The sequence below is a fragment of the Nansenia antarctica genome (genome assembly GCF_963989245.1).
Source record: "Nansenia antarctica genome assembly, chromosome: 5".
NCBI lineage: Eukaryota > Metazoa > Chordata > Actinopteri > Argentiniformes > Microstomatidae > Nansenia > Nansenia antarctica.
This window is the reverse complement of record NC_137690.1, coordinates 9753764-9765546: the sequence shown is the minus strand read 5'-3', so window position 1 is coordinate 9765546 and position 11783 is coordinate 9753764. Positions and strand designations below refer to the sequence as shown.

The 11783-nt window shown below is 44.4% G+C and overlaps 1 protein-coding gene across 3 annotated transcripts in view; it reads left to right on the top strand.

Annotated features, from left to right (window-relative positions):
* Window positions 1–2929: 2929 nt before the first annotated feature.
* The window catches only part of nos1 (nitric oxide synthase 1 (neuronal)), a gene marked incomplete at both ends in the record, with an annotated part of 30422 nt that continues 21568 nt past the window's right edge, over window positions 2930–11783 (top strand). Inside the window, 3 exons of one of the 3 annotated variants that reach the window (XM_080533026.1) lie at window positions 2930–3657; window positions 7388–7514; window positions 10609–10746. In XM_080533026.1, the coding sequence (XP_080389152.1) occupies window positions 2930–3657; window positions 7388–7514; window positions 10609–10746 (993 nt within the window). Of the gene's footprint in view, window positions 3658–7387; window positions 7515–10608; window positions 10750–11783 lie in introns of those variants that run through there. The other 2 variants (XM_080533025.1, XM_080533027.1) reach the window with 2 other exon arrangements.

The following is an 11783-nucleotide window of genomic DNA, read 5'->3' as shown; positions in this document are numbered from 1 at the left end:
TGTTCACACCCATGGAACTGGTGCGACGCGAGGAGGGACTAGAGTTGGTGATGACAGAAGTACAACCAGGACACATCGTGGTGGTATAAATGCCTGCGCACACACGACCCACCCAGCTCGTCACAGTGTCCCCCCGTGCTCCATATTTATAAGGCACCCTGCAGGGCGCGCGGAGACGCACAGGCATGCCGCGGTGACAAAGCGCGCAAGTGGGACTTGAGGAGCTCGAGCGAACAACCTGTGCAGCCGCTGGAGGAGAACGCACGAGAGGAGTTAATCCAACTTTATTGCAACAGTTCGTTGTAGCAGTGAGCTTGGTTCTCAGAGGTAAATTGCTTTGATTATTCAAATAATAAAGCAAGATTGTTCAGAAGCGATTCTCTGTAGAATGGGGGGAAATTACGCTTTTCCAAGGGGGTTTAATGCTGGTGATTATAACAACTTGGCGACCGATGGCGACTTATTGTTCTTTATATATAATGCTGTATCATAAACTATTCGTTATATTTTCCAATAAAGGCGTTCCAATATATTCGACTACAGATAGAGCATAGTGACAGTATCTGGTAAGAAATGCAAGGCTGCGTCTGATTCCAATCCCAACATCTTAATTCTCCTCCTAACATGCATCTGATATGTTTTCCTTATCAGACAAAAATATGAGGTGTTTCTCAATGAGGGCAATAAATAACAAGATGCACTTGTTGCATAGCACCAACCCATATTTACATAGGCCTACCTGGAATCAATATTACAGCCTGATACACACAACCTTGTCTTGTCTGTTTTGAGAGCTTTGTGGTTTTGAACTTTTATACGTTATGAACTATTTAATTATGCGTTCGGATTTCTTGTTAGAAGGAAATGTGACAACCGGGGCAATGTATGTAACGGCTCATATGTGTGTTGTTGCTTTTCTGTGAGGTAGGCTATAGATGGATTTTAGGAAAGCGAAAGAGAGGGAGCCTATCTTAACAGACATTAGCCACAACCCCTTTAAAAGTTGTGTTTTAGTTCTTCATTCGAGAGTGTGCAATGTCAGTGTATTCAATGCATATTAGAAGTTTGTCAGTGCATATAATGTGCATGCCTCTTTATTCGAGACAGAACATCACCTATATGGGATATGTAAAACATATTCTAGCCTATACCTGTGTCCCATTTCCAAAATGCGATAAGATTGCGTTAGAGCTTAGTCATATCGTGAGCTTAGAATTATAAGGTTCTATCTCCGTTTAGGGCAGTTCAGAGATATTGAGCGTCAAAGTTTTTACATTCCATTATATTTTGTGAGATGGAACCTTTGTATTTTATGACTTACTAACTCAAAAATGTCAACATTTTAAAAAATAACACCACACAGGCATTAATAAACACCTAATGGATCAGATTATGTAAAAAACTCAATTTTGACAAAAATGGAGATAGAACCTTATAATTCTAACGTCACGATATCATGCAAAACCTTTGTAGGCGGTGCGAACAATAGGCTATAGAGTCGGCTGCTGAACGCTGTCCTTGGTGCTGATTGCGATAAAAAGGCAGTGCGCTTCAACCGTTCTGGATGACACATATCCATCCTGGTTTAAATATCTTATCACCCCACTGCTTTTTCAATCAACACAACGTACTTGTTTGTAATATAAATGGCACATGTTGCACATGTTGATATGGCTTCAGGGTAACTAACTCTATGCAGAGTACATCAAAAAGCGATAGCCTTCACACAGGGGGGGGAAAGCATCGGGTCACTTTAACTGTAATATCGATGTTTTTTGAAGGATGCATTTTGTTTCTAAAGTTTTGTGTTGGACACAGCCCGACCCTGTGCACCTGGTACTGTATTAATTAATTAATAATCATCATGATAGACATTTTCTGAGGAATAAATACTATTGGCACCATTGGTTTGAATAATACACATTCACTCACTGAACACTTTATGAGACTCACCTTCTCATTCATTCAGGTGGTGTAATGATGTGGGGAATCTTTTCTTGGCACACGTTGGGCTCGTTTCTACCAATCAATCATCACTTGAATACCACAGCCTATTTGAGTATTGTTTCTGACCGTGTGCATCCCTTCATGACCACAATGTACCCATCTTCTAATGGCTACTTCCAGCATGATAATGCACCATGTCACAGAGCAAAAGTTGTCTAAGACTGGTTTCATGAACGCAACGTGACAATGACTTCAGTATTCTTCAGTGGCCTTCCCAGTCACCGGATCTGAATCCAATAGAACACCTTTTGGATGTGATAGAACAGCTTGAAAGTGCACCTGACAAATCTGCAGGAATTGCGTGATGCAATCAGGTCATCATGGACCAGAATCTCAAAGTAATGTTTCCAACATCTTGTGGAACCAATGCAACAAAGTATTGCTGTTTAGAGAGCAAAGGGAGGCCCTACCAATATTAGTATAGTGTTCCTAATAAAGTGTTCGGTGAGTGTATGAAACATATTTACATTAGATAGACCTTTGTCAATTAACTAAATAGCAACTAGGAGCATAGTGATGTTAAATTGTATCCTAATGTTCAATATACACACAGTATATTGTGTCGTTTTTATAGTATTTTGTGCCAGTGGCAATATTCCGATTAGCATGTAATGGTTGGAAAAATAAATCCAGTTGTAATGTTCTGCGATATTGCCACTTCTAAAAGCACTGAAACATGACAAATCGTAGAAGATCAAAACTATCTTGTAAAACAGATTACACAGTCAAGTATATTTTCTATGCCACTAATATAAGTTGTTGCTGTCACTCCCTCTCTCCTCAGATCCCTGGACATACATACACACACACACACACACACACACACACACACAGACACACACACACACACACACACACACACACACACACATACACACACATACACTCTCCCCAACACACCTCCAGCACACACACAGGCACCATGCTGGAATCAGAACCCACCGTGTGCCAGCTGCAACCGAACATCATCTCGGTCCGCCTCTTCAAGAGGAAAGTGGGCGGCCTGGGCTTCCTGGTCAAACAGAGGGTCTGCAAGCCTCCCGTCATCGTGTCCGACCTGATCCGCGGCGGGGCGGCCGAGGAGTGTGGCCTGGTTCAGGTGGGCGACATTGTCCTGGCCGTCAACAACAAGCCTCTGGTGGACCTTTCCTACGAACGGGCGCTGGAGACCCTGAAGAACGTCTCGCCGGAGAGCCACGCCGTGCTCATCCTCAGAGGCCCCGAGGGCTTCACCACCCACCTAGAGACCACCCTGTCTGGGGACGGCCGTCAGAGGACCGTGAGGGTCACCCGGCCTGCCTTCCCCGCCTCCAAGTCCTACGAGCGCTGCTGCCCTCTCAGCCCCCTCGGCCCTGGGCAGCAGCAGCAGGGCAACAAGGAGCCTCAGCTTAGGGCTATCGAGAACCTGTCGTCCCCCGTCGTCACGCCCTCGCGCCGGGAGGCGCTGCTCCAGAGAGGAGGGGTGCAGGCTCTCATCGCAGCCCAGGATGGGGGGCGCTCAGCTCTGCTGCTCAACGGCGTGGAGGACAACAACGACCTGTTGAAGGAGATCGAGCCCGTGCTACGGCTGATCAAGAACAGCAAGAGGGAAATCAACGGAGAGGGACAGAGGACTGTGGACAGGAAGGACGCAGAGGTCCAAGTGGACAGGTAACCGACAACAACCTGATAGTTAGATCATAATGGTCTCAGGTTGCTATTATAAACATGTTGTAGTCGTTCCCTCTGGAGGGCTATTGCTGCATCTGGTGAACGTCTGTACAACAAACAACGCCACTCTAGAGCCTGATTAGTGTATTGTAGATGTTGTTGGCTATTCTATACCTACTGACCATTGCACACATTAGCCAGAAATCTGATTGAGAGACTACCTGTACTGTAGCAATGACAAATAAAGTCTATCTATCTATCTACAATACCGGTATCTCGAAAGCAATAGTCCTCCTTGATGTTATTTGCCTTGCATGCAACACTCGCTCTCACCCCCTTGAGTGAGTCATTGCATTCTAGGAAAACCATGCCCTTTAAGTCTACCTCAAAGCAGGCTCTGGGAAATGCCATTGACATACTGTAGGTAATTCTGTTGATTAGCATGCTTTATGCAGTTTTGTACAAATGGACTGAATGCATCCTATTTGGGACTATTAGGCATTTGAGAGGCAGGAAAGGAGGCAGCTAACGTAATTGCTCTGTTAGGGTTATGACTTTCAGACAAAGCAAGGCTTTCCAAAGACTACCCAATAGAGGTGGAGGATTCTTTTTTAAAAATGGTAAATGGTAATGAAATGGAGGTATCGACTCTGTCTGCCCCTCGGCTATAATATCCAGGTACATTTGTGCAGTATCATCTCACAAATTATACGTTGATGGCTATTCAACAGAAATAGAACAGCAGCACGTTATAACAGATAGCTGTTTCATAGCAAAGCTGTTATTAGTATGATAGGAAATGAACCGTAACTGAGTCAGAATGTATGACTGATGATACATGTGTACATGTGTAACTGCTCCAGTTATTCCTACGTTTCTGAGTCCATCCTTAGAATCGAAATGATGAATATGGTTTAGCAAATTGAGGCATTAAGGAGATGCAGTTTGTAAGAGAGAGAGAGAGAAAGACAACGTGAGCTGGAGAAAGAGAGAGAGATGGTTGGGGCGTCTACGAGTATTTACAGTTAGTTTGGACACGCGTTGATGAGAGAGAGGCGATATGTGTGTGGGTGTTTCGCGAGTGAAAGAACGCAAACCTCAAATCACACACTGATGAATTTGCTGTGTTTATTCACGTCTCATGTGGTTTCAACAGCCCAGAGTTTAATGAGCCCCCCTGCCCGTATTTTACCCATAGCACAACCATAGCCTGGAGTTTATTGTTTACATCAAATCATGGCTGGTTTTCAATGGCATTGGGTTTCCTGGAGCCTGACGCTACTGTGACTAACTGTTACTGCGTTTGTAGTAAATTAATCATTATACTCAAGTTCCCTGATGTATTGCCAATTTGGCAGGCTCTCAAGGTTTCTGTTTTATGAGAAATGAGAAAGTTCAAGAGCGTCCTCCACCACTCTTCTGGACTGATCTCAGTTAAAAAGGTAATATTGCTGTAGATTTAAGACCCGATTTGATGCTTTGACACACACACACACACACACACACACACACACACACACAAACATACACACACATGGATGCACGTACGTACGCACGCATGCACACACACACAAACACACACATACCCTTTTCCCTTGAACCATTATAGTACACCGAACCACCCAACGTGATTCTTAAATTAGAATGTTGTTGTAGAGAGGGTATGTCATCTGAACACTTAAACAAGGTTTGGATGTTACAATCTTTTGTCACACTCTTTCTACACCAACACCAGACTAAGAACAAGAACAACGATGTGTCATTGTAATGTTGCGCATTTCAAACCATAACATCAGTCATCATAAGCAACAATCTATACTTGGACCAGGTGCCATTGACAGTCACAATGCTAGAAAAAGATATATTTGTTTTTATTATTAACAGGAGAGGAACTGTACAGAGGGGTAGTGGAAGGTGATATTTCAAGCCACATTTCAAACCACATTCATAGGCTGTTTGATTTCAGATACAATTCCTGGTTATGCAACTTGTGTCTGAACAGTCAAATCCGATTTATTTGCCCTGATGTGTTTGCCACATTTTGCCACTCCGTATGTGACACACTGTTGTCTGAGATCATCACTTAGCAACATAAGCAATAAACAAGCATGAAGGACAAGAGTTGTGGAGTATAAGTGCGAGTACATAAGTGCGTGTGTTGCTTTCTGCCAATAGCTATAACTCTCATAAAGAGAAACAGAGCAAGCAACTGTGAAACTTCCATGGCAGGAACTCTTGCACCACACCACATTCCACATTAGCTTACTCCTCGTCACCAGATCAGCCAGAGGAGGATGGGTCCCCCTGGAGTCTGGTTCCTCTCAAGGTTTCTTCCTCTGGGGAGTTTTTTTCCTTGGCTCACTCCTGGATGTCTATGATTTGTTGTTAGATCATATTGTTTGTATTGTATTTATTCTTTATATTGTTTGGTATTATTTTGGTGTAAAAGCACTTTGTCCCATGTACGTAAAAAGAGCTATGAAATAAACTTGAGTGATTGATCGGTTCAAGTTGTTGTGACCCCACAACAACTTCTAAGTTAGAGGAAGCATGAGCCCCGACACAGGGTCCTGTCATGACTATGACAACTAGCATAGCCATGCCAGCTTAAGACTACAATGTATGAACGCACACAAATATGATTTTGTCACTTGTAGCTGTTGTTTGAAGAGGCAGTATTCCCAAACGTATTTGATAAATAAAGCAGGTATGAGCGTTAAGGCCTGCAGTGTGAACAAAGCTTTAGAGTTAAGAAAAGTTGGTTGCGAGACTGTTTTGTGCAGCGCTCACTGTGCTTCAGCTAGGCTAGAGTGAAAGGCCAAGTTGTCCCCAACAATGTTGCTTTATGAGGATTTTATACTGCATAACTATATCAGTCTATGCCGTTGTTTAGGGCCCCAACCGCTAGAGGGGGCCACACTTTTGCCGTCGATTTAGCACCAGCTGACACCCGTCAATCACTCTGACACTCTGCTACCCCCGTCGACGAAACACCCGTCAGTCCAAAACTCTGCCACGCAGCTAGTCATAATTCACGTAACACTCAGGCATCATTTCTTTAGTTTGTGACGTATCTTACCTGGTGGAGGTAGAAATCAGAGGATGGCCTCATTGTAAGGCATTGAATGAAATAAAGGAATGGTGTCAGACACACGTGATGTATACCTCCACCAGCCTCCACTGGTGCACGGATATGCTAGCTTGTTAATTAATTAATTACATTTATTTTTTTATTTTTTTTATTTTGCCATTTAGCAGACGCTTTTATCCAAAGCGACTTACAATTACGAATTACAGGGACATTCCCCCTGGAGTAACTGAGGGCTAAGTGCCTTACCCAAGGGCACACTAGTAGTGGTGTGGCTTCAGGCGGGATTTGAACTCACAACCTTCCGATCCCAAGTCCAACTCACTATCCACTAGACCACCACTACCCCAGCTTGTTCCTTCACTGCTTGTAAGTTCTTATATCATAGTTTGTGTTGCTCTACAGTACGGTAACAGTCAGTACTGCCATAGTCTTGTTTTTGGTTTGGTCAACTTTTTTTGTAGATGTAAGATATAGGATGGCTGACACCATGTGCTATTCAAATGGGCAATCTTAAAATGCCCATGCTTTCAGGCTTACACGGTGTCAGCCATCTTGCACGTGAAACACCATTTTTGGGGGGTTTCTTTCCATTGTCTTTTAACAGTGGGAACCTTAAAGGGAACTGTGTGTGACTTTCAGGGACCTTGGCATGGGAAATGGCCTGTCCCCCCAGCTGGTGTGTGATAATGACAGAGTGTTTGATGACCAGTGGAGGAAGGACCACATGCCTACGGTGCTCAATAACCCGTACTCTGAGACAGACAAGGTAAACACACTTCAATTCTTCTAATGCGTGTGTGTGTGTGTGTGAGTGTGCGATCTTGCATGCGTGTGTGCGTGTGTGTGCGCGCATCTCTCTATGTATGAGATGTCTCTATGTATGAGACGCCTGCTTTTGAATGCATGTATCTATGAGTCAACCTCGATGCGTGCGTCTGTAATGTATGTATGCCCATGGCTGCCTTTGCCCATATGTTTCTTTCCCCTTATAATCTTATACATTCTGTTTCTTCATGTGACTGTGTGTGCACATCCATGCGCATCATAAGTACATGGTAAATCCCTCTCTCTAAAGATCCCATCACCTGGCTTCTAGATGCTTCTGGCAGCGAGCTGTCAGAGCATGAAATCTAGCTTACATGTCCCATACGGAATGCCTGGTTGTGACAGGCAGGAGCCGGGGCCAGGGTAGTGTCGTAATCCACACACACACTTTTTATCCACCCACTTGTGACGTGGCTACTAGAGCCCCCGGGAGAGAGGCCGGATGGGGCGAAACGATCCAAGAGGTCTAATGAATGCGTGCAGCTGTGGTCCCAGGGGGAGTTGATCCATCTTTCCCTCTAATGTGGTCCTCTCCAAACGATTCAGCCTTCTAGGCTTGCAGAGGTGTGTGTGTGTGTGTGTGTGTGTGCGCGTGTGTGTGTGTGTGTGTGTGTGTGTTTGTGTGTGTGTGCATGTATATATGTGTTTGTGTGTGAGGCTCAGCCAGTCACATTGGCGCCATCGTAGTTAAACACAGAGCTGTGTGTGTGTGTGTGTGTGTATGTACGTGCGTGCGTGTGTGCGCATGCACGTGCATGTGCTGACTCATTGAAGAGAGCGTCACTGCTTCCCAGTGTAGAGGTGTTTTGTCATGCGTTAGAGCTTTATGGTTGAGCTTTCGTGAAAAGTCTGTCTAAGAGAGCAATAATTGACTGTCGTAAAAACACAATATTTGCCCAACTGTATGTGAATGCTCCAATTTATATTTCCATAACAGTGATGGTTCAGCAGGTCGTTTTTTGGAGAGTCCCATATGGAAGAGGAAAGACAGGTGAAATTGTGTCACCAAGGCAATTAGGGCAATAAAAAAGAAACTGGCTGTGTGTTCGGAGTCAAAATCGCTTACATTTTTTGGGGTGTCAAATTCTTGATAAACAAACCATAATAAAGATATGGAATATACATTTCTTTCTTTACAATAAAGCAATACAGTATGTCATCTCTATGTATGCCACCACCAGCTGAAGGCCATGCAAGTCATAACGAGCTGGGATTCAATTAATACAAACACTTGAAGCAGACTTTTGATAAGACGATTGGCTTGAAATCTGATTTCTCACATTGCGGGAGTCTGTCCTGGAGTCTGTCCTGGAGTCTGTCCTGGAGTCTGTCCTGGTGCCTTGAGCTTGGATGCTGCTGATGCATAATTTAATGTTATAAGCCTGTCGCACCGGCGAGGTGACATAATGTGCTGTCAGTGCCATCAGATTTCCGGAGACATTGTTAGCAACGTCATATGCCATTTAGCTGATACTTTTATCCAAAGTATTTTTCAGTATATATGGTCCCATGTGGGAATCAAACCCACAACCTAAGCATTGTTAGCGCCGTGCTCTACCCAAACAGAGCCACAGAGAACCAGTGAAGCATCCTCTTTGATGCTTCACAGGAAAGCATGGGAAACGCCACCATGCCAGAAACCTGCCTTTTATCCTGCCGTCTTCTCCATAACATTGTAGAGTAGCTCCGAGCACTAGACTAGTCTGTCAACAATCTATGTTGTATTCTTCTGTCTTCGATTTTTCGATCGAATTTTTTTTACAACTTGAATTCTAAATGTTATCACTCCTCACTCCACCACGTCCTCACACAACCGTTTCTCTCTCTTTCTCTCTCTCTCTCTCTCTCTCTCTCTCTCTCTCTCTCTCTCCCACACACTCTCTCTCTCCCACTTTCTTTCTTCTCATGACTCAAACTCTAAATATTCCTCCCTACCTTTCTTTTTCCCCCTCTCTCTCTCTCTCTCTCTCTCTCACTTCGACTTTTACATGGTAATTCTCCTCATCTTGCTTTCATTTGGCTGTATACTGTGGGTCTGAATAACCCAGGTGGTAATTACCTGTCTGTATGTGTATGGCATCATAGGGCTTTGTGTGGGGACTATGATGGTAATGGTTGAATGTAAATGTAAACGTTTAATGGGAAACGTTTGTATGCATCCTACGGTTCCTACGGTGCGCCGGCTCTGTGTGAACGTGACCCGTGTGATGCTGCTCCCCGGCTGTGTGTTCGGAATCAAAATCAATTCAAATGGCTTTGCCCTTCCATTCTGTGCCAAGACGTGGAACATCGATGAACCTCGATTGATGTTTGCACTTTGCATTCATCTCCCCAGTCAGCGCTACCATTACATTGTTTGGGACGCCTTTGCCGTGTGGTTGGCAATAACCCCTCTTGAGAGATGATAGGAGCTATTGTAGGGTGTGAGATTGATTCCTTTTTGATGGGTGGGTTCATTATCGATGTGGTCCTTGAGGGAGTACTGTCAAGAACAATACACTGGGGTTTCAGTTGCAGGCATTCATCAGTCGATAACCGCACCATAGACAAGCCCAGCAAGGCGACAATTAGTGTCCAATCATCTCATTGTTTAATGATGTTGATTATCTTTGTCTTGAGGGGGAGGATGAGAGAGAGAGAGGGGGGGGGGTATATTTGTTGTTGAGATATGATGAGAGACTGAGAAGAATATATGATGTATTTTGATTATGTTCCCTAGTGATCTACAATATCAACTCGTCTTTTTTTCTCTCTCTCTCTCTCTCTCTCTCTCTCTCTCTCTCTCTCTCTCTCTCTCTCTCTCTCTCTCTCTCTCCCTCTCTCTCTCTCAGCCTGAAGTCCTTAGATCAGTGTCCTCCCACAGTTGTATTCAAAGTCAGTTACTCCAAGTTTTTCTTCTTCATAATATTACTACTTACAGCTAGAATGAAAGCCTGCACCCAGAAGGGGTCTCCATGGCAATCCCTGAAAAGCGTTTGTTTGGTTTCTAGGCAGAAATGACTCAACTCTCTTAAATGTCTGTTTGTCCTCCTCAGGCTCCAACTGAGGGGAAAATATCCCCAAACAAGAGCCTTCAGAACGGTAGCCCCTCTAAATGCCCGCGCTTCATGAAGATCAAGAACTGGGAGAGCGGCACCATGTACAACGACACTCTGCACCACAGCTCCAGTGATGCGGTATGGGCTCTCATCCACAGAATATTTATCCATCTATCCATCTAACCATCCATCCATCTATCCATCTATCATTCATCTATACATCCGTCCATCTAACATCCATATATCCATTTGTGTATATTACTTGTGTATTATATATCCATATATCAATTTATTCGAATGTGTGTTTGAAAAGCAATATGGTTTTATGGATAGTTAATCCATAAAATCATATTGCTTTTCAAACACACATTTGTCACAAAGCACTTAACAAGTAACACAAACCTAAACTCCCCCAAGAGCAAGCAGAGTCCTAACTATTCAGGCCTTCGTCTCCAAATGCACCGCAGCCGTCAGCTTAGCGTTTAAACACAAGTCTAATTACTTCTTTGACTTATCGGCCACCCGTCCCAATCAATGGCCTGTAATAGCAGCATCTTCACATGTATAATATATCACAGACGTTTGCTGTTTGAAGATGATCTGTCTCCTGCTTGTCTAAAAAGGACAGCTGGCTAGGATGAATGCCCACAGCCTTATGGCGAGCGGATGTTCTGAAGCGAGAGTGATTCCTTTGTTTTATTTTGAACACTCTTGTTCATCGCCCTTCTCTCTTCTCTCTCTCTCTCTCTCTCTCTCTCTCTCTCTCTCTCTCTTCTCTCTCTCTCTCTCTCTCTCTCTCTCTCTCTCTCTCTTTCACACATCTGAACACTGGTTGGTTGGGGTAGATGATTAGATGGATGGGGATGGGGATGAGGATGAGGATGAGGATGGGGATGGGGATGGGGATGGGGATGAGGATGGGGATGGGGATGAGGATGAGGATGAGGATGAGGATGGGGATGGGGATGGGGATGGGGATGAGGATGGGGATGGGGATGAGGATGAGGATGAGGATGGGGATGGTGATGAGGATGGGGATCAGGATGAGGATGAGGATGGGGATGAGGATGGGGATGGGGATGGGGATGAGGATGGAGATGGGGATGAGGATGGGGATGAGGATGAGGATGAGGATGGGGATGAGGATGGGGATGGGGATGAGGATGAGGATG